This window comes from Anabas testudineus, chromosome 15 (assembly GCF_900324465.2).
Source record: "Anabas testudineus chromosome 15, fAnaTes1.2, whole genome shotgun sequence".
NCBI classification, from domain to species: Eukaryota; Metazoa; Chordata; class Actinopteri; order Anabantiformes; family Anabantidae; genus Anabas; species Anabas testudineus.
Genome location: NC_046624.1, coordinates 21,759,574 through 21,786,652, shown reverse-complemented (window position 1 = coordinate 21,786,652; position 27,079 = coordinate 21,759,574). Strand labels below are relative to the sequence as shown.

Genomic DNA, 27,079 nt, shown 5'->3' with positions numbered 1-27,079 from the left:
TCACATGCAGCTCACCCAGGTGAAGTCTGGACATATTCAGGGTGTCATTGCATGTGTGAAAGCAGCTTTAACAGGTAACACGTTCTGGTACTGATGGCCTTTAACAGAGTCTCTTTCTGTTGTTTCTTTAACAAAATGAGGAAGATTTACATCTTGATTCTGATCCAGTTAAACTGTAAATACGTTGCACGTTTGCAGTTTAAGATTTGGTTGCTTTGACAACAGCTCCAGATAACCTTTGAGGAGCCAAACAATCCAAACTCAGGTCAAACCATCACCTTCATGATCTAGAGAACTCACATTCAGTTTTTCAAGCAGTCGCCACAAAGGTCAGCTGGGGTCAAAGGTCAAAACAGTACTGACAACACAAGTGTAAAAGCCAGCAAGCAAGCCCTATCAGCTGATCAGGTCTGTACAGGGGGAATATTGGCTGGTTTTTGGTCTGGTCGTCATGTTAAAGTCCCCCCTCCTTCTATTTCTCAGTTTAACTTTGTGGGGAGGATTCTGGGTCCTCGAGGTCTGACAGCAAAGCAGCTGGAGGCAGAAACTGGATGTAAGATCATGGTGAGAGGAAAGGGCTCCATGAGAGACAAGAAGAAGGTAACACACACACACACACACACACACAGTGGTCAGTTTATTATGAACACCAAGATAAACCTACAGAACTAAAACATTCTCACCTTCTTTGAGAATTGCTGGATTAACTGTTGGTTTTCATGTACGAACTCTCAACGGGTTCTGGAGAATCAAGTCCAACAGTCAGAACAGATTTGGTTCTGGTGACACACAAACTACGCTGCAGATATGGCAGTGTGTGTTTAAAACACAATGAAACAGAGAAAATCACGATTAGAATCAATGTGTTCTTGAGGAAGAGAAACGTGACAACACCAAAAAACGTGGTACATATTTCCCGTAGTTTCTGTCTCTCAGACAGAGCCAGAGGCCCTGAGGGGTCCTAACTAAGAAAAACCAAACAAATTGGAGCCGAGACCCATTATCATGTTGTCATCTTGTTGAAAGCGGATTCATTTTTTTCAGCAACCTGTCTCTAGCTGTCAAACTAGATGGAAATGTCTTTAAAGTAAGTCGAAAACTATTCCAAACTGCTGCAAAAACACATTACCAGGGTTAGCCACCTGCTAGGCTAACAGACACACAAGAAACTGCTGGAAAAACAGGAGGGAAACAGAAACCAGATGGACGAGACAAGACCTGGTTTGGTTTGTTGTTTCTAACAAAGTCCTGCTGAAACTTAGAGACTCATTTATTATTACTGCTCTAGTCCAATCAGCGGTAGCTCCTCAGGTTGCTGGGCAGATTAGACCTCTTAGAGGCCTGCAGTTGTTTTGAATATTGGTGAGTAGTGGTCCACCTGTCTGTTACCCCTGTATGCAGGAGGAGCAGAACCGGGGAAAGCCAAACTGGGAGCACCTGAACGAGGAGCTTCACGTCCTCATCACAGTGGAGGATGCTCAGAACCGAGCAGAGATCAAACTGAAACAAGCTGTGGACGAGGTCAACAAGCTGCTGGTGCCTGCTGTGAGTAAACGGCTACATGTGGTCATCAATACACACTCCAGCACACAGTACCTGAACTAATCCCACATCATCTGCCACTGTGAGCATCATTACTGGAATTTTGGAATTTTTTGTACTGCTCCCTCCTAGAGCCAAACTGGTACTTGGTAAATCATTGTGACCTGTGGCATTTATACCAAAAATTTATCAAAGCTGTATCTGAGGAACAGGGCTGGTACTGTGAAAGGACATGAATCATGTGATGCCAGGAAGATGTCGACACAGTTAGCACGACCAGGACTTTCTGTACATTCCCTCCAGAATGTATTTGTGCATTTTGTCCATTTCAGACTAGTCACAGGTAAACTCAGTGAGATGTCAGGACAGGTCTCTGTTACAGGTGACCTGACTGCTCTCACTAAACTTTATAGTCAGCTGCATTATTCATGTGTTCTAATACTTCCATGACTGATGAACTTTGTGAGTTTAATTCTCCTTTTCACTCTGCACTGACATTATCATTAAGGAATTAGGATGTGCAGCCTCATTTAAGTATTTTAGAGTTTTTGACCAAGTTAAAGTTGAAATCTACAGGTTCAGTCAATGTCACACTGAAACAAACATTAGAGAAAAGCCTTAGTGGTGAGAATACTGCCCCTCTATGTGGGAGACCAGGGTTCAAAACCCAGCTGCGGTCTACCTCTAGTAGAGGTCCTTAGACAAGACCTTTACCTTTTACCATGACAGTCGATAAAAGTGTGATAAATAACTAAATGTAAATGTAAAATGAAAACGTTCCTGTCCAGATGATGGCTTTTATTTTGAAGTAATGACAGTAAGATCCTTTGACATTAACCCTGTCTGAATGAATCTGGTCAGTGGGTGTCTATCTGCCTGTCTCTGTATCAGACAGAGAGACAGGAAATGCATTGATTCTGCTGATCCTCACTTCCTCCACTCTCACTTCCTCAATTTCATCTGGCCAACGAGGAGCCATGAAACCAGTCACCAAGCAAATGAAAGAGGAAGAGAATCTGATCATGTGGTTTGGTTGTTTGTACGTGTGATTGTGTGTGATTGTGTGTGTGTGATTGTGTGTGTGTGTGTGTTCTCAGATGTGAAAGTTTGTAAAGTTGGTTTCATATCAGTGTGCCATAAAAATTTTATCTGTCATTGAATTGAAAACATGGACAATGAATAAATCTACAAATGATCTGATTAGTTAATGAGCCAGTTAATGAAGGACAGGTAGACAGGTGTTACAGTTGCACAGGTAACCTTATCAACAGCAGTCTTTGACAGGTGGAGAAAGCTTCAGTGTAGGAGGAGGAACTGTACTGACCTGACTTTAATTGCCTTTCTGGGCTCATGTGGATCTCTGGACTCTCTGAGAACTGGAAAAAGTGAAAATGCTTTTCTGATTATATTATATTATATTATATTACATGTATATATTATTTGTGTTCATAATGTAATTTGCATTCACTTACATTGGGTAGTATTCAGATTCCATAGTCTACACATTGCCTCCCACTGTCTCCACTTTCTCTAGAAAAACGTCCCAAACTTACAAACCGGTTATGAAACATGTTGCTCTCAGATTGAACTGCTGCTTACATGTCTTAGTCTGTCTGCCTTACATGTCACTAGAAACATTCTTGAGAGCTTGTTGTCCTCTGCAGTGGACATAGGTAAAGATGTCTCATCATGTCTCACTACGGTTATTTGACTCAGCCTGTGCTCCTGTGCACAATTAAGAGGAGCTTTTTGAATTAATTTTAAGACACTAGGTCTTGTGAATGACCTTTAACCTAGCTCCAGCATCTGCTGTGGGTGGTGGGAAAACTTGTCATAACAAATGTACAGCTTGAACAGAAGAAAACCGTGCTCCATCTTTTTCAGAGCTCTTCCTCTTATTAAGAACAGAAGAAGTCAGACGAAAAGCAAAAGAAGAAACACATCAGCTCATCCAAGCAGTGAGGTGTGGGTAACTGGAGTTTGTAAAGCACTTTGGAGAGCTTTTACTCAGCTCAACATCTGAGCTGCAGCTCAGTGCAATCAAGGATGTCAACTGCAGATTCAGTTAGTATCTCTTACTTTTCAGAGAAACACAAAATGCAAATCAAAGACTGAACCACATCAAAGTCCAGAGCCATGAGCAAACCGACTCACTGGTACTGATTTAGCTGTGGAGAAGACATAAAGCAGCCAACCCAAAAGTGATGAAAAAAACAGAAGCAACTACCACAAAACAACAAATGTGGGAACTGAAAAACACACTAAACTAGAAGCACTCTCTGCAGAGGAACAGTCAGGGGCAGGGGCAGGGGCAGGGGCAGGGGCAGGGGCAGGGGCAGGGGCAGGGGCAGGGGCAACAGCAGCAACGTCCCATCAGATGTTCTCAATCACAGTCCATTTACCATCTTTGCAGATTACCAAGAAAACGTATTGAAGATAAGAAGCACCCGGTTCAGGTGTCAGTTCGACCCAGCTTCAAACTTGTTCAGCTTTCAGAGACGTTTTCGACTATTCTTGCTCGTTTGTATTTTTGCTCACACAACAGTTGGTAGTTGATTTCGGTGCCAAGGACTCACCTGATTCTACAGCCTGACCATTTATGATGGTGCCGACAGAACCTGATACGTTACACCTTAAATCAGTGAACACAGCCTCAGTTTTACATTCAACTCTTCTACAGACCAGACCACCAAGCCAGTACCAGGTCACTGGAGGTACCTGATAAACAAAGAGGGAAATAAAGTAAGTAATACAACAGATCTATAAAGAGTTGATCCAGGTCAAACTGGGTCGTTCCTCTTCCTCACTCCACTGACAAACAGCAGAACCAGGACCTGAACTGAACCAATGAGATTCTGACATTCACATTGTCCTTATATTTACACATTTGGCTTCACTTTTAGGAAACTGTGTTTTCTTCTAATACATTTTAGAGTGTAGCACATCCTCCATGTGACAGGATGAACATTTCCGTTCACACATGTTTATGTTTTAGGGAGTCAACAAGTTCACGTTGATGGATTTTTACTGGTGGTCATACAGGTTACTATGATAGTAGTATAACAGTAGTGTAATCATAGTGTGATTGTAGTAGTACACAGTAGTATGGGTGGCTGTGGATCAGGAGATTGAGCAGTCCTCTACCAATCAGGGGAACGGTGGTTTGATTCCCGGCTCCTCCTGTCACATGTCAAAGTGTCCTTGGAAGATAGTGCACCTAAGTTACCCCTGGTGCCCACTGTCAGCGGCACGCAGCTCTGCAGTGTAAAAGCACTTTGAGTAGCAGTTAGGTAGAATAGCACTATATAAGAACATTTAACATTTAGTATAATAGCAGTATGATCATAGCATACAGTAGTATAAGAGTAGCATATAGCAGTGTAATAGTAGTATATAGTATTTTAATCATAGTGTAATAGTTATAGTTATAATATTAAGAGTTGCAGATTAGAAGTTTAGTATTTATAATCAGGTATATTTCTAGGTATTTACACAGAATCATATACAGGATTATATTATGGGTCATTTACCTGCCTTTACAGTTGTGTTACAGGTGTATTATAAAGAGAAACGTCTGGGCCCCTGTGGTCAGAGAAGTTGTGAGGAGTGTGTGTCCTGCCCTCTTACGGAGTCAGGAAACTGCAGGATCACTTCTCTAACCGGACTCCTGGTTCCCCCCATTAGTTCTGCTGATCTTAATGTATCAGCCTGTGAGTCTGCAGCTCCCCCTGTGGTTTCATCTGGTAACCGTGTAATAATGACCTCAATAACCTCATTAAGATGTTATTATCTTCCACGGCAGTAAAAGTATTGGATGAATCAGCTTATTAGCGGCATTTTAACTGTTGAAGCTGCTTAAGCTGGAGCTGGTTTTAGTTTTAGTTTTGGACATTTGTGTCAAGTTCTACATGAAGGGAAACCATGCGAGGCGTGTGGAGGGGGCACGTCGTTTTAGTGGAACTGGAAACACAGAGCGATGTTCGACATCTGACAACAGGAAACTGATTATAATAAATCAATTTTTCATCACGATTTTGTCAGATCAGTTGTCAGATAAAAGTGGACTGAAACTTTTTTTGTACTTATTCACTTTCCTCTGCTCACAGTTCTTTTCCTGTGGTTCTGTGTCATCTCTCCTGTTGAGTGGGCGTAGATGGTTTACTCTACACTGTTGTGGGAGGAAATTTATGTTCCTCTCTTTCTTTAAACTTCTCTCTGGTGTTTTGCGTCCGAGTCTAATTTACTAAAACAGACAAGTTTATTTAAGGTTGTTTGTGTGTTTCAGGCTGAGGGGGAGGACAGTCTGAAGAAGATGCAGCTGATGGAGTTAGCCATCCTCAACGGGACGTACAGAGACGCCAACATCAAACCATGTGAGTGTCTGACTGACCAATCAGAGACAGAGACTCTGACCAATCAGAGACAGTCTAACTGTTCTCCTCCTCCCTCTCTCCCGCCCACTCCCCCAGCCTCCCTTGCCTTCTCTCTTGCAGCTGCCACTCAGACTCCTCGTGTCCTCTCTGGCCCAACCCCTGTATTAGCCCCGCCCACCGCTCTCCGTACCCCGGCCCCCACAGGCCCCACTCTTATGCCTCTGATTCGTCAAATCCAGACGGTGCTGCCCAATGGGACGCCAGCTCTGATGCCTGGGGCAGGACCTGAATCCAGTCTGATCTACGCCGCTCCATATGACTACCCATACGCTCTGGCTCCAACTTCCATCCTGGAGTACCCTCTGGACTCTGGGGGGGTGTTAGGTAAGCCAGCCCCTCCCTGCTCCTGCGACTGCTCCCCCACCCCTCACCACCACCCCCACGGTCAGTGGAGCCCTGCCCCCACGCTGCTCCTTAGACACGCCTCTTAAGACAGAGAAATGAGCGCTCTTCACCCACCCTCCCATGACCGCACACAGCTGCCTTCCTTTGCTCTTACTGTGCCTTGAAGCACCACACTGACCTTAACACATGCACACTTAGGCCTCGTTCACAGCCGAAACTGCAGCGCCGCCTCCTGCTGGACACAGTAACAAACTACACAGAGGAGGTCTTCACAGGTCCAAAGTGCTGGCCCACAGCCTGGAACATAGATTTGAAAGAGAGTCTGATCTAAACAGACCTGAGCCAGAATGTGTTGGGCTTGAAACAGCTTAGAAATCCAATTTCATAAACATGAGTTTACGTAAGACAGCAACAGGAAGATGTTCTGTAGATCAAAAATCAGTTTAATGTCTGTCTGTGTCACAGTCCAGGTGCAGTGAGACAGAAAAAGACTTAAAGTAATTTACACGGTTTTAATTTCACCCAAGAAATGAGTTAACTGTGTAAAGCTAAGAGAATCTGAATTCTCTAAATCAGTACTAAATGTAAAAGACACCTGTCTCACAGGGGCCGCTGCTCATCATGTAACGTTTAGTGTTTAGAGGCATTCGGGTACACTGTTCTATAAGATGTTTGTAGTACTGTGGTACTGCAAAGAATGAACTTCAAAGGTTTACAAATGGAACGGACGCACTGACACATGAAATGCCTCAGAACCTGTAACTGAGGCTGTGAACTGAAGCCAACATGTCTCTAACCTGCTTTCAACCCGCCTCAAACACGCCTCCATGTTCTGAAGGAGGAGGATCTCTGTTGGTACAGGTAGTGTAAATGGAAAAGGTTCTGCACCGTTAATGGTTTTCTACCTTATTTTAACTCAAAGCACTTTTCTCTGTTTCTCATTTGCATACTCACAAACACAGCTGCCAGGTACCTGGCCTGACTCACCAAGGGCAACTTGGGGTTCAGTGTCCTGCCCAAAGACACTTTGACATATGACAAAAGGAGCTGGGAATCAAACCACTGACCCCACGATTGGTGGACGACCTCTCTACCTCCTAAACTAAGCGCATGAAATATTGTAAAGAAAGAAGTATGCGGTCATAAATTAACCAGGACTTTTCCAGTCGAAATATCATTAAAAAAATGCAAAAATTTGTAATATTTAATGTTTTGAGAAAAGTCCAACAACAAAGATATGAGTTCACTACAACAACCTGACGTTTGTCTCAGAATGTTTCAGGTTTTTCCTGAAATATTTTAATTATTTTCTTAAAACATTCAAACTTTTCTTTTCTGGAGTCGTTACAACCATTTTTCATCAAACTTTATGACTTTAAGGTTTTGGTTGCTTGGTAACTGTAGCTCTCTCACACACACACACGTCACACTGCATCACCTGTTGTCCTTATGATGATGTCACCGACTCCTCTGTTTAAATCACCTGAGAGCCTCTCAGACCTGGAATCAGAACCAATCTCAGTTTGTGTCTTACATGTATGTCTGATGATAGTTTTTGTGTAGTGATGATGATGTGTTGCGTACCTGTACGGGCTGACAGACGACTCAATGTCCATGATGGTTTGTGGCGTTTGTAATCTGGTGCAGATTCAGCAGTTGCTAAAGTTCAGAGACACGAACTGTGAGTCAGTCCTTACCGAAGGACAGTGATCGCTGGTTAGTCCACTCAGCGCTCTGACACACCTGCCTGTCCCATAAATCCACTGCTTCAGCTAAGCCAGCGTCACGGCCTTTTTACACCGACAACCAACAAAATCACTGGAAATTCACTGGACTTTAATTGACAATACTGCAGGTTTTTGTGTGCACACCTTGCTTGTAAACCTGGCATCAACAGTGTGATCTCCAGGGTTTGGGTGCCACAGAAAAAAGCTGAACCAGACAAGTTTTAACCCTGTTGTATGCTTGATGTTCAGCAAAGGAAACTAAACAATTTCTGTTTAAAAAATTATTTTGAAGACTTCATGGATCCACCATGATGTTGATGACAAATAACAGACTGTGACATGAACATAAAACTTAGTGTAAGTATTAAAAATAATTAAAAGTATTAAAAACATTAGCATTTTAATAGATTCACTTTGTTCTGACTACAGATGTTTCAGTTTTACCTGTATGTGTTCAAGAAATGTTAGCCTAGCTTAGCACAAAGACTGGAGGCAAACAGAAACCTGCCTATGGCTGCACTAAACATAACAGAAATTTATTTGTGCTGAACCAGGCTAATCCTGACACGGACCTTTCTCTGTTCTGTACTCCAAAGTGCTACAGAGTGAAACGTGGAGGAGAAACAGAACATTCGGACATATAAATGTGTGAATTAAAAGTTCTCAGACGCCTACCTGACGTTAGCTAACAGTGTTAATTTATGTGTGTGTACAAACCAAGTTGAGAAAAAACTGTTTCACTTTGTGTCATGAAAGACGGTAGTTTTTTTTCCCATGTTGACTTAAAATTTCCTTAGTGTCAGAATTTATTTGAAGGTTTGTCAGCGCCGACAGATTGTTAAAATAACTTTACTGAATCTCAGCCAACTGTGATGAGATCAAAACATTTCTGCTAATTATCTGATCTGTTTTGTTCCAATTTAAAACACACAGTCACAGAGTAAACAGATCTGTACAAATACACAGTCACACGAAAGGGTCTTCATAGCCTGAATTAGTGTTTTGGTAAAAATGCTGAAATGCTGTTCTAGAAACCAAGTTTTAGAAGAAAGAAGAAACGCTTTTATTTGTCACATTTTACATGTTACAGACGAAATTTGTCCTCTGCATTTAACCCATCCCCCTGGGGGGAGCAGTGGGGAGCTACATACGGCGCCTGGGGAGCTAGCGTGGAGTGTCTCGCTCAAGGACACACCTGGTGTCTGTGACGGGGTTTGAACCCCGAACCTTCTGCATTCAAAGCAGATGATCTACCCACTGAGCCACCAGGCCAGCACTATTGCAATATGTTACTATTGAAAAATGTTGTAGTATTTCAAGAAAAAAATAAATATGGTAAAAGAAAACATGTAGAAAGAAACATTTTCATCTGAGACGTTTCTGGAAGAAAATCCAGATGAAAACACAACTAACTTAACTTGTAATATAATAGCAATATTATGTACTAGTATAAACATTTCAGCAAGTATGGATCAGATTTAAAAAAGCTGAAACGTGCTCTAACAAATGTATTTCTGGAAGGAAAAATTTTAATATTTGTAAAAAAAAAATCCAAATACTTAAATGTGTAATAGTGTAATATAATAAAAGTTCATTATTAGTTAATTAAAAGTACAAATTGTACTAGTTCCAGAAAGAGGTGGTAATGATAAAAGTTTTCATATTTCTTTTAAGATTTTTATTTCTGACAAAAAATTGTAATATCCAAAGGACAGAGTTGAGTATTTAAATTACATAAAATGTTCAGAAAAAAAAAAATCGAAAAATTGTAACTATAACAAATTTTGGTTATCATTGCGTCAGAAATCATCTGTTCATCGGTAGAAATGTTTCCTCTGGTCCAGATCAATCGGAAACCTGATGATCCTTCTGAAGAGAATCAGAGGAAGCCGGTTTTATGGGGTTTGTTACTAAAACTACGAAACTATGGATCTTTGTTGATCTTCATTGGTCCTTATTGAACAAAGTAACGATAGGCAACACTGACACATTTAATGAAACCAATCTGATGAACTTGCGCAGAGTCCTGGTGTAAACCCACTGCGGAAACGTCTGATTCGTTTGTAACGTTAACAAATTTCCCTTTTTCCGAACTTAAACATTAAAAACTTCGAAATCACAGGATTTATTTACGTCTCATCTGTGACGTCTCAGACGTTTTCCTGAGCAGCTTCAGGTCATTTTATGGTTGAATGAATTTTACAGAAAACTTTTCCACATTTCTTATGATTTATTGTCTTTTTTTTATTATTATTATTTTTGTTTTGCTGTTGCAAAGAGAGAAGTATGCACTTTTGCCTAACGTCTAAATATATATGAAGCAGGAATGTTTATGAAATAAAATATTCAACCCGTGTTTGCAGAGAAGTCAGTAGAAGATTACGTAGCAGCTTTATAGAAATAGTTTCTATTTTTGGATCTAGTGTAGGGTTTCATATGCACGTTCCAGTGTGTAAGCTAAGGGACGTCAGCATGATACTGTTAAGCAAAAAGATGTGACTTTGTGTCATTAGAGCAAAGGTTTCCCTGTTTGTTCTAAATAGAAAATATTTTTCTGAAAATAAAAGTGTTGTTGAGTTTAAAGTTTTCTCAATAACGTCTTTTGTATTTTCACCTGATGTTCTCAAAACGTTGTCATCACCTGCTACTGATTTAGGCTAAGCTCCAGACATCATGGAACTGAGGGAATGGATGTCCATATGACTACCCATCCAGTCCTCTCAGACCCAGTCAGTCCATGTACAGATGCTGGTCATATAATTAGCCTACAGAACTAGACTGAGACACCTTTTAAAGGCCTTTGCAGGTGTTTTAAGTTAATTAGCTGATTAGAGTGTGGAAAAATCCTCTTCGTATTGGTCTTAATATAAAAGAAATAAACACTTGAAATATATCAGTCTGTGTGGAATGAATGTATACATTATACAAGTTTCACTTCTTGAATTGAATTAGTGAAATACATCAACTTTTCATCAAGATATTCTATTATATGACCAGCACCTGTATGCTGAGCCAGGTCATTATTCAGCATTTTGTTTCTTAACATCAACTTAGCCATTGCCCAATAACCTGACCTCCTCCTCACGCAGATGAGCTGTCTGCTGGTCGCTTCCTCAGCTTTTTCTCTGGTTTCTGCAATAGAACACAAACACGAATAACTAAGGTAAATGCAGATCTGCCCAAATCACACCAGAGCCACATGAAGGACTGACCCCCCCCACCCCCAGAAAACTTACTATCCACCATAAGAACCACCACCATATTTTTAGTCCTGGTCTGAATGTTATCCATGAGGTTGTTTTATACAAACACTATTTAATAAAGAATTAAGCAGACTGATGGGCTGAGACACATCAAGCCAAAGGTCGACACTAATCTGACCCCCAAACGTTCAAAAGAGGAGAGAGAGAAAAGAACAGCAGGCAACAAAAGACAACAAGCAGCAAAAACACTGGACATGTTGGTAGAACCAGTAACTGGACTCTGGAGGAAAAGGAAATTTTTAAGTCTAGTCTTGAATGTGGAGAGGGTGTCTGCCTCCCGAACCTGAACTGGGAGCTGGTTCCACAGGAGAGGGGCTTGGTAGCTAAAGGCTCTGCCTCCCATTCTACATTTGGAAACTCTAGGAACCACAAGTAAACCTGCAGCCTGAGAACGTAGAGTTCTGCTTGGAAGATATGGAACTATGAGTTCTTTAAGATAAGATGGAGCCTGATTATTAAGGGATTTATAAGTGAGGAGAAGAATTTTAAATTCAATTCTGGATTTAACAGGGAGCCAATGGAGAGAAGCTAACGTTGGAGAAATATGATCTCTCTTGCTAATTCCACTCAGAACTCTGGCTGCAGCATTTTGGATTAACTGGAGGCTTTTTAATGAGTTATTGGGACATCCTATTAATAAGGAATTACAATAGTCCAGTCTGGAAGTAACAAATGCATGGACTAGTTTTTCAGCATCACTTTGGGACAGGATGCTCCTAATTTTAACTTTAATGTTTCTCAGGTGGAAAAAGGCAGTTCTAGAGATTTCTTTGATGTATGAAGTGAAGGAGATATCCTGGTCAAAGATAACTCCGAGATTTCTTACAGTATTACTTGAGGCCAATACTAAGTCATCAAGGGTGAGAACGTGATTAGACATAGTGTCTCTGAGATTTTTTAGGACCAAACAAAATAACCTCTGTCTTGTCTGAATTCAGGAGTAGAAAACTAGAGATTAGATTGGAGTAGATGAGATTAGACATCAAGGCCGACTTTTCTGGGTTTCCGTCATAAGGTGGGGGTTTGCTTAAGACTCGAGCAGGAGAGAGAGCAGATACAGTTTCAGGAACAGGAGGACATTATGACCCACGTAAAGTTAGCTTACGGTAATTTTCTCCTAAGTCCTGAATGGCTGTGAATAGTGTTTCCACAGGGCTCCCTCTACCTGACCCTTCCATGCCTGGTCTCTGGTGGAGTCAGTTTCTTGGCCAGATAGTTCTGTCACGAGGCTGGGTTCAGACTCCATTGCCAGAGAGCAAATGGTTGAATCAGGAAGTGTTGAGGGGCGTCGGGTGAGTATGACGGTTTAGGAATGGCGAGTGGTGGATGGAGCAATAGACTTTTAAAGGTGAGTTGAAGACCTGAGTATGAGCTGCTGCAGAGATCCAGAGAGTCAGCAGTGATGGTGATGGTGGTGATCTGGAAGTGGTTGCTGAGGGTGAGAGGTGAGTCTGATGTCACTACCAAGATGGCCGTTCAGACAGAGAGTGAATGGAGCTACAGGAGACAGGTGGAGACTGAAAGCATCAAGACTCGTGGCTAGTAATGGTAGAGAGGTTCCAGGTGAGTTGTTACTAATTTGCAGAAGCACAACATTAAACAGTCAGTATCCTATTACAATTCCTTCCAATAAAGAAATCCAAAATCCAAAGAACAGGTTGATATCATAAGTCCAAGTTCATACATAGATAGACAGTTCCGATAAAAAAAACCCAATTGATCCGCTAGGCTAATTTCACAAGGAGGTCCAAAGCATAAACAGAGCAGGGTAGAGTTAAGGAGGGGAATGAGAACAGAATCAGGTCTAGTGCTGAGAGGCGGGAGAGGACAGATCAGGTGGTAATAAATTGGTAAATGTTCTGCACTTATATAGCGCTTTTCTACCTAGCTGGTACTCAAAGAGCTTTACACTGCGTCACATTCACACACCAATGACAGAGCTGCTATGCAGCTGACCTGACTCACCGGGGCCAACTAGGGGTTCAGTATCTTGCCCAAGTACACTTTGGCATGTGACAGGGCAGCTGGGAATCGAACCACCAATCCTGTGATTGACAGTCAACTGCTCTACCTATTGAGACACAGCCACCCCAAATGGTATAATACAGTCACGGTACCGGAGGGTCGAGCAGAGGCAGGTTCAAACTGCTTATAAAGAGAGGGAGTAACACAGGTGCAGTAAATAAGTAATCAGGGGGTAATTAGGCAGGGAGGAGGGAAACAGGAAACAGACCAAATGAGGGACAGACAGGCAGGAGGAGCTGGAACTGTGACACATTATGTCTTTTAAGCAACTTGAAGTTTGATTAATTGATTAGTTTCCTCTGGTTTCATAGATAAGTAGTATCATCTGCATTACAATGACAATTTATAGTGTTTCCTAATAATATTGCCTAACGGGGACATATATAAAGTGAAAAGAATCTATCCGATAGATACAATTTAAACCACTCTAGTGCTGTTCCTTTTATCTCAATGACATGTTCTAGTCTGTGTAATAAAATGTTGTGATCTTTAGTGTCGAATGCAGCACTAAGATCTAACAAGACGAGTATAGAGAGTAGACCATTGTCTGCTAATAGAGGATCATTAGTGACCTTTACCAGTGCTGTTTCTGTACTATGATGTACTCTAAATCCTGACTGGAAATCTGGAAAGAACAGGGGGACGAGGACAAACTAAACATCAGACACACAGAGCAGGAGACGCAGTTATGGCAAACAGATGAGCTCAACAGGTTCCAATCAACTCTAGTTCTTTGGTGTCAGCTTTGGACAATGAAAGCAGACAGGCAGGTGAGAGCAGAACTCAAAGCATGTGGACAATAACGATGTACAAGTACAAAAACTGAATGAGGTTATGTGGAACAGGTGTGTGACAGGGTCCTACAGGTGAGAAGCACTGGGGACATCTGGTGGACGGATGGAGAACAGCAGAAGATGTGGAAAGGCAGAATAGATCCAAACATGCTGCTGCAGGAGGGACAGGCAACAGAAACCTGACAGAGATCAGGGTCTCCAAAAACTGAGACCACTGGAAATAGACTTTACATTTCAGCCTTCATTTTGTTCTTTGGACAAAACCATGAATGAAATGTTTCTGTATATATGACTTTTATGTGTCTTTATTATTTGTCAAGATGATTAATGTGAGACAATGATGGGGGAGATAAAATGTGTCCAGTGCAAAGGTTTGCACATGCAGCCACCTGGAAAGTTTCTCACAGAACATCAGAAATGAGACTTCTGAATGTTTTATGCTTCTTTGTTTATCACAAACAGTCAACACTGACTGATTGAGTCCTTTTGACAAACTATGAGTCAGGGCACAAATAAAACTGGAACTGAAATGGATGGAACAGCACATCCACAGGGAGTTTCTGTGGTGAACATGGACAGAAAGATGAACAAGTTCTTCATGATAGTTGATCTGAGGATCTACCAAAGAGCAAGGACTCCAGCTGATTAATAATTAGGTTTCAATAACTTATCTAAAAAACCTAAATCTCTAAAATACCAAATACACAAAACCCCAGCACCAAACATACACATGTACAACAAACATACCTGAGTTCCACTCAGTGCTGCAAAACCAAAACCAAGAGGACAGAAACCTGTTCTGGGATCAGCCGCAATGGCTGAAATGTAACTGCTAATGAGCTGCTGCATCACGTCAATGGAACAACTCCAATCACTCAACATATAATAGCTAGGACAGGTAAATAATCAAACGGCATGAACACACAGAAAATTAATTATCCGTCTGTTATGTGGTGAGTGAGCAGCTGCCTATGTCAGTCCACAGGCTGCTCTGTAGCTACACATAAATCTCAGCAGACGGCCTGTTCGGGAGAGCAAATACAAATTTACTACAAACCAAAGGCCAGAACGGCAGTAAAGCATCTTCTCAGTGGGAGAGAGGGTCTGTAGACCTGGATCAGGAGCTCAGGCAGGAACCTGATGCAGCAGCTACAGGAAGTTAGAGCAGAGACATGAACAGTGGAGACATTTGTCCTGTTGATTGATCAGAAATAAGATAGCTGCTGCAGTTTGGACTATGTGGAGGTTTTACTGTGCAGCTGTTTGTCCTGTTAGTAGAATTCTGCAGTAGTAGTCAAGATTTGTTCTTTTCTCTTTCCTCTTTCCACTCACCCCAACCGGTCGAGGCAGATGACCGCCCACCCTGAGCCTGGTTCTGCAGGAGGTTTCTTCCTCTTAAGGGAGTTTTTCCTCTCCACTGGAGCAGCAGATTGGACATCGGGGCTGGACCTCCAACAGACAGACTGAGATAAAATATATACATTAATAAATAGAGAAAAATGATAGAATTAAAAACAATTCTAGTCCAGCATTTATAGTAAAAATCAGTTTACATTTAATATTTCACAAGCATAAACTTGTTGTTAGAAGATCTTCTACAATTTTTCTACTTTACAAATGTTTCAATGATTCAACAGCAGCTTTATGAGACAATATTTCAGGACAGATGAGGCTGTGATGATTACCGACTGATACCTGTATTAACTGTAATGTTGAAAAATGCTTTGCTGGCCATTTAACAACCTTTCATTTCATCAGCTGGACTGGACTTTATACCAGACTCAGATCCAGAACCACGAGACAATGTTTGCGTCTACATTTAGAGACGCATTTGTCCAAAATGCTATTAAACATATTTAACAGGAATTTAAATTCTTAAATGAGTTTTCCCATTCAAGTCATGAGTCACTTGACTAGTCAAAATGTTATTACAAATATCGTTAGTAGTAGTAGTATAAATTGGAAAAATCTGTAATTTAAACTCTTTCGGTCCAAAAAATGCTAATTCGGCATTTAAAATTTAAGTGTAGATTCCTTAAAATGTCATTCGTACTGGTCAGTATGCAACTGTAGATAACCTGAGTTTTTATTATAATTTCAACTAGTCACAATTCTATTTTAGATGTCTTTTAAGATTACCTTAGAAGATATTGTTTAAGACAGACGTGAAAACTGAACTCTCTTCTCCTCCTCTGTCATTGAGAAACCACATTCTCTGCTGTCCTCTAGTGACAACGCTGAGTCTCTACAACACTGTATTTTGGGAAGAGGGTCTCAGAGAAAAACACTTAGATCCTGTAACGTGTCATTAGACCAGTCTCTGACAGACGGGTCTGTGGGTACCTAGTCCAATCCAACCCATTTTCTCTCTCGGTCTTTCTACTCTATTTTGTTCCCTTTTTTTTTTTCAAAAGGGCGTTTCTTATGGTAAACGTAGTTTTCATTTTCTTTCCAGCAGCTTGTTTTCAGTTAACAACAATAAAACTGAGTTTTATTGTAAAGTTTGACACAGCACAGACAGAACCTCCCTATCATCTGGAGTTTGGTTCTGGCTGATCTGTAGTTTGAAGATCGTCAGCTCAAAGATTCATGTTAATATGCGAGTCTCAGCCTCCTGTGTTTGTGGATCAGAATCTGGTTCAGAGTAAAGACACACATTAAACTTCTTTTAAAGGTTTATTACAAAACGCAAGACAAAACAAGTCAACTGGGTTTAATCTATTGGAACACAACACACTGACGAACAACCTTCTATCTGCAGGTGAAGCTTCGCTGGAACCACAAACCAAACAGAACAAACCAACACAACGTGGATCTAAAGAGGGAAACGGCAGCTTTACGGCCCGCAAACAAAACCCAAAGATAGTGTGTGTGTGTGTGTGGAGGAGGTGGGGTCTGTGCAACTCGTTATAAATAGGAAACGTCACCATTAAAGTTAAGCCCAATTCACATAGACAAATGTTCTTCACAAACTCAAAGTACCGCTGCCGTCCAATGGCTCGACAGCAGAAACCAGCAAGTAGGGTGGAGGTGGGGGGCTAAACCTGGTCTGTCTGTGAGGGAGAGAAAATCTGACCTGAACGTTTAAAGTTCAAAGATCTTCACGAATCCGACTGTCGTCTTCTCATCAACGGATTAAACACGTCAAACACGCTCGAGTCCAATTGTGACAAAACTCCGTTTGGTTCTGGGAACGTGCTGAGCTGCTCTTTTATCGTCTCAGGAGAACGTCTGTTTGCAGTACATGTTATTTCCTTAAGAACACCTCACGGTCCAACACCAGACTTTAAACTCTGACCTACTGAAAACAAAAGTATTTCAATTTGTTGAATTTAAATCTTTGGCTTTGTTTAAACTTTTGTTGTGTTGTTTCCATCTTTGACTGTTTGTCCACTTCAGTTCAGATGTTGTCTCAGAGAAACATCTGTCTTTAATTTTAATTTGGTAAAGTAACGTTTTCGTCTCTGAGCTCGAACCTCACATTTAGTTTGTGAAAACAGCTGATTTCTGTTTTTATCGTCGTCTCTGTCATTGTCCAAAAACTTGTCCATTCCGGTCCAGATGGTTTCTCAAACGTCCATCCTTAGAAACCTCAGGTCTGATTTGTCAGGACTCTCTGTTGTTGTTAATCAGCTGATTTGAGGTGCTTTCCTGCCAGATGATGATGATGCTAAACGATGAAGATGGAGGTGGAGTTGCTACTGTAACATGGGCAGCTAGGTCTGGTTTTGCTGCCTAGATGCTATCTTTTTTTTTTTTTCTTTTTTTTTTAAACTTGTGAATTACATTTAAATACCATTTATATTTATATATTACAACATTGTTCCAAATTCATAAATAAGTAGTGCAGTTTCCCCTTCGACCTCCGCTCTGCTGCTAAAATGAGAAATCCATATTTGTCAGCTGAGAAACTACAAATATGGCCGACTACCTGCAGGTTATAGTCCTCAAGCATACGTCAATGTGGAGGAACGCAAGTGCCAACCTCGATTTCACATTTTAACCTTTTAAAAATATCAAAACTACAACACAGTTAACCAATCAGAACATGCCAATAATAACTTGGGCCAATCAGAATCACACAGGGAGGAACTGGGTGGTGACATCTGAAGGAGAAAAGAAAAACATGGAGACGAGTGAAGGAGTCGCTCTTCTGAGGGAAACAGACATGTACGGAGGTTTATCTGTGACAAAACTGAATCGTTTCAGCGGAAAAACAGAAAATTTGGACCCCTTACGTAAGGCTTACTGACAAGAAATCTGTCTCCAGCTTTGATCAATGTGCACAGGACACAAAACGAAAAACATCTGAAAGGAAAATAAATTTGTGGTTTGTGAGAAAATTCTCTTCTGCAGTAGAGCTGGAGGAGAAAAAAAAAAAAAACAGCAGAAATGATCAGCAACATTGTTTTACACGATTTAAAACAGTTGACTAATGATTTAAATAATAAAAAAAAAAACATCTCAGCCTTTTGATTGTAAACTGAATATTTTTTGGGTTCTGAGCAACAAACAAATATAATGAAATAGTAATAAAAAAAAATCGTAGAAGCTGAGAGTGTATGAAAAGATGAGAATAATAAGAAGAAATTAAAATAAAAAAAATTAATCAGAGGATAATTTCAGATTCTTACTGAAACACCAAAACAAAAACATTGACTTTGTGACAGAAACCAAATTTTTGAGAAAAGTACCTGTGAGGGAATTTTTTCAGGATCCCAGCTAATATCAGAAAATGAAGCTAAAACCGTAAACAAGTGGTTTCTGTGTTTAGATTCTGGACAAGAGGAAGGAAAGTGAATCTCTATTAATAAAAGTTTTGTTGTAACTTTTGTCGTTAACAAACGTCCGTACAGTCCAACCATCACCTGATCTCAGCATGTTGATTATTCATCAAAGAAATCTAATATAAACTGGTTTTATTGTTATTAATCTTTTCTGCACGGCTCAGTATCCCATGATGCTCTGCATGCCAACTGAGGTACTGGGGCTGATGGGAAAATGTAGGTTGAATCAGTCCCACATGCAGCTGCCTCCGTTTCCAAGCAGCTCCCAGCGCTTTCCTTAGATGGCTGATGGTAAATGAAGTGTGGGGGACAGACTGAACGCGAACAGCATCCTGACAGACAGGTGGGGGCAGGGTGGGTGGGGTAACACTTTAAATCTAATCCCATCCTTAAGAGCAATTAGCTAATGGTCGGTTATGACCATATATGGATATGCCCGTATGGGGAGACACCCCCCATACAACCATATTTGGATGTCCTGCTGCTATCTACACCAGAGAAGAATCAACCAGTTCCAGTTCCAAAACCCGACAACCAAACTACTGTGAGCGGCCCAGAATTTGTCCCCAACTGGTCCAGAATGGTGAAGAACTGGTCCAGAAGTTTTCCTAATTCTAATTAGAACTTTTGCAGAACTGATCCCAAACACGTCCAGAACCAGTCAGTGCTGATTTAGAACCAACCCAGGACAGGTCCAGAACAGGCCCAAACCCACTCCACAGACAGGTGATGTCACTCTGAGTCGGACTCCAATGGGGCGGTTTCATCTAAGATGGGTCTCTTCCGGCGTTTGGCGGCAGCAGCCCGAACCCGCTGCTCCTCCTCCATGTGGGCCTTCTTGTGGCGAGAGAAGCTGGATGAGTGCATGAAGGTCTTGTTGCAGGCCCCACAGGTGTAGGTCTTGGTCTTGGAGGCAGGGAGTCCGGTCTTGGTATGAAGCTGCCTCGGGTGTTGCTGCAGTTTCCCGCGCCCAGTGCCGTCCCCTGCTCTGTGGGTCTGCTGGTGTCTCGCCAGGCTGGAGGCATGGCTGAATCTCTTGCCACACTGGTTGCAGCCATGCCGGCCAGTTCCGCCCCTTCCTCCTCCCACTTCCTCCTCCTCCTCAGAGGTGGCCGAGCTCCGTTTGCTGGCTCGGCCCCCCCGGCGACGGCGGTTCTTTTTGCAGAGAGTGTAGAAGTTGGGCTTGTCACGGGAGCAGAGTTTGAGGCGGATCTTTAGGTCGGACGAGGTCTCGCCCAGGTTCTCCTTGCCAGGGGTGTAGTTGTCCAGCAGCTCCTTGACGTGGGTCACCTGGTGCTTGGACAACTGCGTGGATGTCCTGAAGCTCATGTCGCACTGCGGGCAGGCATAGAACTTATCGCTGCCTGGACTCTGGATAATGGCAGTCGCCACATGCTGCTGCCTCTTGGTCTTCTTGTTCTTGCTGCCGGCCTTCAGCGAATGGCGCAGGGCAGCCATGCTGGGGCCAAGGGCTACGTCCTTGGGGATTCCTTTTCCCTTTTTGTGGATGAGGCGGTGGCGTGACAGGCTGGAGCTATGGTTGAACTCCTTCCCGCAGATGTTGCAGGGGTGGATGCGCCGTTTCCCATGCAGCCGCAGGTGACTCCCTAGCATCCTGACAGACAAACAGATCAGAATCAATCAGATGCAATTGACCAGAGTGAAACTGCAGATCACTGACTCACTGTCGGGATATTAATTGTGACGAAATGCTCGTCATGGTTTGGTCAAAACAACACAAAAATATTCACCACCAGAAAGAGCTGCAAAAGCTGGAACCTGCAAAAGTTGAGCTAAACTAATGAATCGATGTGTTCAGTTAAGTATCGGTTCGAAGCAGCCACAAGTTCACATCAAACCATTTGTGCACTGAACCAGCTACTGCTGTACTAAATACCCTGCCCGTAGGTATATATATATACCTTTAGCTTTGATTATAGCACGCATTCACAGTGGCATCCTTTCAATAAGCTTCTGCAAAGTCTCAACATTTATTCTTATCCATAGCTGTATTCATTTTTCACCAAGATCTTGTGTTGATGATGGAGACAGACGTTGTACAAAGTCTTCTCCAACACATCCCAAAGATTCTCAGTGTTGTTAAAGGTCTGGACTCTGTGGTGGCCAATCTATGGGTAAAAATGACGCATCATGCTCCCTAAACTAATCTTTTACATTTTGAGCCTGATGAATCCTGACATCGTCATCTTGGAATATCCCCAAGTCATCAGGGAAGAAAACATCCATTGATGGAATAACCTGGTCCTTCAGTATATTCTGGTTGTCAGCTGACCTCATTCTTTGGAGGCATAACGTTGCTGAACCTAGACCTGACCAACTGCAGCAACCCCAGATCATAGCACTGCCCCCACAGGCTTGTACAGTAGACACTAGACATGATGGGTGCATCACTTCACCCTCCTCTCTTCTTACCCTGATGCTCCCATCACTCTGGAACAGGGTAAATCTGGACCCATCAGACCACATGACCTTCTTCCACTGCTCCAGAGGCCAATCTTAGGCTTCCAAGCAAATTGAAGCCTTTTTTCCAATTAGCCTCACTGACAAGTGGTTTTCTTAAGGCTACACAGCTGTTTAGTCCCAATCCCTTGACGGCACTACACACTGTGTGTGTGGAAATGCTCATACTTTCACTACTAAACATAGCCCTAAGTTCTACTGTTAATTTTTTTAAGATTTGATTTCACCAAACGTTTAAGTCCGACCACATTTGTTCCTCGAAGATGATGTTTCCCCACTATCCTTTCGGTTTTTAATAATGCGTTGGACAGTCCTTAACCCAGTTTTAGTAGTTTCATCTAACTCCTTGGATGTTGTCTTTGATTAATGCCAATAATTTGACTCACAGATACAGATTAACATCTTTTCCATGACCACAGGATGTGTTTTCAGACATGGTTGTCTGAAATGAGAAGCTACTCACAGCAGCAGTTTGGGTTCAATAACTTGTTGACAGCTGAACAATATTCATCCATGCAGTAATTATCCAATGGAAGGCCCTGATCTATTTGCTTAGTTAAATCCAGCTGGTGACTTTTTTTTTTTTTGGACGGGCAGTGTATCTCAAGTATTAATACACAAATTATAGTGTACTACTACTTCAACAGTATTTTCTACCTTTATTCTGTAATGATGATTTTTAAATGCAGCAGTGTATTTATTATTTCTTTATCTCTACCTGTGCACTGATACAGACCTGCTGCCTTTGAAACTCATGCCGCAGTGGGGGCAGGTGTAGCGTGCATCCTGATGCGCTGGCTCCAGGGCCCGTTTCGCAGGCGGTGGGGCCACTCCGCTCTTCCCGGTGTGGGTCTGCTGGTGGCGGTACAGGCTGGAGGCGTGGCTGTAGCACTTCCCACAGTAGCTGCAGCGGTACTGCCGCTCATCTGGCTCAAAGTCAGCCTGGTCTGAGTCAGCCTCGCCGTCCAGCTGGCTGCTCCCTGCCTCCACCAGCACCTCATGCTCCTCCTCAGTGTCCTCCTCCTCATCAGAGTCCGTCTTTATCTCCACACTCTGCTCCGTCACCTCGCAGGGGTAGACTTCCTCATACGGGGCAAAGACGGCCTCGTCCGTCTCAATCTTCAGCTGGTCTGCTGTGAGCTCTGTCGCCTCGTCCGAGTCCTTCTTCACACAGGAGATGGTAAACTTGGAACCGACCTCCGCCCACTTCACTACGTACTCGATGGGCTGTGTGTCCAGCTCCACCGTGATGAAGTCTGCACCCAGGGCGTCTGGCTCCGAAACTGCCAGCTCCGTTTCTGAGTCCTCCATCCTGAACCAGGGCGGAGGAGAAGAACACCTTAAGAGGAGCAGCTACAGGCCTGAGGAGGAGGAGGAAAGATTGGATGAAGATGGAGAAGGAGAAGGAGAAACATGAGGGGTTCACAGTTATCTCAATGTTGTTATCAGCACATGTATGAACAGATAAAAACATGAGCATGTTCCTCTGGTGGGACAAACTGGTGTAACTGGTTTCACTGGTTCCTGACACGATACAAAGAAATTCAATTCAATTAAATTTTATTTGTATAGCGCCAAATCACAACAGAAGTAATCTCGAAGCACTTTACAGTGTTTAAGGTTCAAAACCTTACAAATATAATTGTATACAAAATTATATAGAAAACCCAACAACTCCACTGAGCAGCACCAAGAGACAGTTGGCTCAAAGTCAGGGTTACTGCAACATCTGGAACAAGCAGGGATTGAACCACTAACCCTGCAACTGGTGGACAAGCTGCAATATCTACTGATCCGCAGTCATACTACTGTACTGCATAGGATAGACAGTGTGATCTGTTTGTTAAAGCAGCGCTGCAGTGAAAAATTATAAAGGACACAGCTGGATGTAACATAACTCACATCATTAGATTCACACAGCTGATGATCAATAATTATAATCCAATAATATTAGAGTCACTTGTGTGACATGAACCATTCTGTATTTACTGTACTTTTACTTTTGGTATTTCAAGTATTTTTTGAGCTGATACATTTATACTGCTAAAGTAACATTATGAGCACAGTACTTTTATTTGTAAGAAAGTATCTGTACTGATACTTTAATCTACAGATAGATAGAGACTACATGAAGTTGTAATATTAACAAGTGATTAACCAAACTCGCAGTAATTGGTTGTTTTTACATTATTAATCATCAGATACTCAGGACACACAAGTGACCTCTGACCTTTTCGACAAAACAACCGCTAAGAGGAAGGTTAATATTAATAAACGGATTAACAGATTACTGACACAGAGGTTTCACGTGAAAACAGAAATTCATAAAAACATTTCGGCTACTCTGCGACACTTTCATTCTTCATTTTTACCGGGACAGACGGTTATGCCGAACTCCGTTTACAAATCACCCATTTTACCGTCTCCCAGCCAGTTAGGAGCCCGACTTACGTTACAGGCAGGCTTTTGCTTTTAAATAAATTGTCGTTTCACTCTTCAGCCTGGAATGAGTCCAATAAAGCAAGCATCATTTTATTTATACTAAATTTGAACATAAATGACAAATGTCCTCATTATTTCAGCGATTATTTTCCATTCAATACACCGCGAAGGGCGGCTGCCAGTCGGGCATCCATTATTAAAAATTACATTTCATCCTCACTTACACATTATTAATGATTATCTCAATGCCGAAGCACGTTACGACACCATCTTAGTTCATAAAATGTCCTAAAACATTTAAACATACATACTTTGTTAGACTTAAAGCCGGAAGGTTTTAAGTAGTCGCTTTTTTTAGTGGGGTTTGGCGGCTCGGGCGGGCTCACTGACAGTGATGAGGAAGCAGAGGAAGGATTTTCTCTTCCCCAAACGTTAGCTGTCAAAATAAAAGAGCAAACCGTGGAATAAACGGTGCTAAGATAGTTTAGCGCTGAAACCTTTTAGGATTCGATTACTCACTGTTTTTTATCGGAGGCAGAGAAGCGAAAATGTAAGATTTTACCGGCGCAGACGGTGACAATAAACAGGAAGCAGCGGACGTGGACACAAAGCATTGTGGGAAAGGATTAAATGGTTGCTGACAACGGCGGGGTGCCTTTCACAATAAGAGCATAGGACAAGAACATGCAAACAGAAACATGTTTAAAATTAAATGAAAATAAAATAAATGAAGGAAAAATATCTAAAGCATCTAAACATTAAATTAACAATATAAAGTACAACGAAGTTAACCATAAATTAACTTTAGTGTTCTCATAAAAAGATGCAGGAATTTAGCAGCAAACAAAGATAACACATTACTGTTGCTTTTTTAACGGAGGAATTTCAGATTTACAACTGAGACAGTGTCTTCTTTTGTATTTTGTCCTGATAATTGCACAGAGTTCTCTTCCCGTTTGTTGTAGAACACGTTATACTCCGCATTGAAGGATGTGCAGTGTGAACAGGGGGAATGACAACATGAAACTAAAACCAGCTTCAGTGTTCATGTGGAATCCTGGTTGAGAATCAGTGAACTGCTCCTGTACTTCAGCTTACTGTGTTGTTTTTCCTACTCGCGTAAAAACTTTATTATTTATTGACGATTATTCTTTATTCTTCATCACCTGACTTTGATTGTGTCGTCACATAAAATACGACACCTGAAGTCAAATCTCTGATTTGGAGCCTGCAGCGATTTAGCGTCTGTTTCCTCCTGATGGAAACTGTCTCCACGGAGGAGGAGGAGGAGGAGGAGGAGGAGAGGATGAAGAGGACCGTTCGGCCTCCGTTTTTTTTTTTTTTTTTTTTTTTTTTTTGTCACCGTTTTTCCCGTTAACGGACATTTTGCGCGCGCAGCGTTTACGGTACCGTCCAGGATCTTTATCATCAGATGAGACCGAACGTGAAGCAGATTTTACCGGACATCGCTTCAGAGCCGTGACCGACACCACCGCACCGCCCGCCGCTCCATTTCAGCATCTCCTCCCTCAAACCTCTGACACCATTTTCAACATAAACACTTACGATTCGACCCGGGACGGTCCCGCTTCTCCCGGTTCGGTCCTGCAGGGGTTCTAAGTCTGTGATCGGTGCCGCGCCTCTGTCACATCCCAGCCGGGGAACAGGGGCAGCCTGTCTGCTACTAACCGCTGCAGCGGCACAGAAGCGAGAGCGAGCGACAAGTCTCCAACCAGAGCGGATACGAGAAGGCGGCAGCGGCGCGGCAAGCATGAGGCTGTCCGTGCGGTCTTCGCTCTGTGATTGGTTCATCTACTGCGCAGCCTGCTGCGAGTTATCTGATTGGACGACGAGACGAAAACCCGCAAACTGACATCATTTGTCGTGAGGTGTCGTAAAATTTGATTTAAGGTTTTATCCGTGTTTTTCAGAAAACTCGAACTAATGTATATTTTCAGTGTTTATTCATATCTGAAGTCGAGTTGTCTGTTGTATCTGAAGAACTGTTTTTCAGGACATGTTGATTTTTCAATATTCTTATTTCTGGTCAAAAAACTAATTACTAGTTACACAAATGTAACTTGAGTCTCTCAGCTCCATTAGTCCGCATGAAACGGATGAAAGTCGTCGGTTTGAGAAGTGAAGTTCTGACTCGAACAGTAAATGACATCAACAGCAGGTGGCGCTGTCTGACCTCAGTACTTAGAGGACTTGACAGAAATAGGGTGAAACTTTAGTGAAGGAGAAACGATGAGACTGAACCAACGAGATTAATCATAAACTAAGGGAAAGTTTCTGAACTTCCCAGAAGCTGCACTACACGCTGGCTGTATCTCTGAACCAGAACCTAACAGACCCACTTCACTGCTGAGCAGCATCAACTCAAACCACATCAGCTCAAACTGGCTCCAAAAACCTTCACAAATCAAACCCCCTAAACTGCCCAGACCACGAAACCAGAAGAGAATGTGACAAGAAAAACGGGTCAGTTCATCGAGCCTCTGTTCAAATACTGCTGAGTCCACTGACCCTGAAGGGCATGCAGAATCACAGCTGTGTTGACTCACCTGAGTATGCAGGTTGGGTCAAAGGTTACAGCAGAGCTGTAACCGGACGACGTGGAACCGACCTTTCCAGGAATCACTGTCCTGTGTCCTCTGGACCAAACTGGTCTGAGTTCAGCCTTACTGACCCAGACTGAGCTGAGTCTCAGTAGCAGTATGTCAGTCACACGTAGATCGCAGTGTTAAAGATCTCTGAGCTTCTGATGCACCTGAACATCCGCAGGGAACCAGTCAGTCCGGTGAAAAACACCTGACAATCAACAAACCCTCAGCCAGCCTCTAAACCAAACTCCACGTTAGTAGATCAGACCAGGACCCTAATGTGTTCTGCAGCATTCAGGACTGAGACCTGAAACTGTGGAGACGAAGAGAGATGACCTTTCAAGAACTTGATTCATCTTTATCTAAATTTAGTCAATAATTAGAGTTTACACATGGTTCTGAGCGTCTGTGTTCACTACCCCTCAGTGGACCCACGTGCACAGTTGGTTGCACATAATTAAAATAATCAGAATGAGATCAGGGCCTGGATCAGGAACTTCATCTGAACTGAGGAACAATAGTCACCTGAAACAGGGGCACCCCGAGGCCTCAGGACTCCCAGGTCCTTTCCAGGCCCTTTAATTATCTGTCTGTGGAAATAACACACACAGTGCAGCATAAGTATAAAGGAACA

The 27,079-nt window shown here is 42.4% G+C and overlaps 2 protein-coding genes across 32 annotated transcripts in view; one reads left to right on the top strand and one right to left on the bottom strand.

The window, feature by feature from the left end:
• The window catches only part of LOC113158929 (protein quaking-like), a 30,591-nt gene extending 22,149 nt beyond the window's left edge, over positions 1–8,442 (top strand). For 26 of the 27 annotated variants that reach the window (XM_026355316.1, XM_026355315.1, XM_026355284.1 and 23 more), the window contains 4 exons: positions 484–600; positions 1,402–1,545; positions 5,828–5,915; positions 6,012–8,442. In XM_026355316.1, the coding sequence (XP_026211101.1) occupies positions 484–600; positions 1,402–1,545; positions 5,828–5,915; positions 6,012–6,406 (744 nt within the window). In that variant the 3' untranslated portion in view covers positions 6,407–8,442. The remainder of the gene's footprint in view (positions 1–483; positions 601–1,401; positions 1,546–5,827; positions 5,916–6,011) is intronic. The other variant, XM_026355313.1, reaches the window with a different exon arrangement.
• Positions 8,443–16,792: 8,350 nt separating this feature from the next.
• LOC113159560 (zinc finger protein 135) lies at positions 16,793–26,438 on the bottom strand. 5 transcript variants are annotated; one of them, XM_026356320.1, is made up of 4 exons: positions 24,359–24,444; positions 24,151–24,275; positions 22,134–22,758; positions 17,877–20,531 (listed from the first exon to the last, which is right to left on the bottom strand). In XM_026356320.1, the coding sequence occupies exons 3-4, from the start codon at positions 22,706–22,708 to the stop codon at positions 19,649–19,651; spliced, it is 1,458 nt and encodes a 485-aa protein (XP_026212105.1). In that variant the 5' UTR covers positions 22,709–22,758; positions 24,151–24,275; positions 24,359–24,444; the 3' UTR covers positions 17,877–19,648. The 5 variants fall into 5 exon arrangements, with proteins under 5 accessions (XP_026212109.1, XP_026212105.1, XP_026212107.1 ...); XM_026356324.1 differs by lacking the exons at positions 24,151–24,275; positions 24,359–24,444 and adding an exon at positions 26,407–26,438 and having other exon boundaries at positions 16,793–20,531; XM_026356322.1 differs by lacking the exons at positions 24,151–24,275; positions 24,359–24,444 and adding an exon at positions 25,406–25,519.
• Between the last annotated feature and the right edge of the window lie 641 nt (positions 26,439–27,079).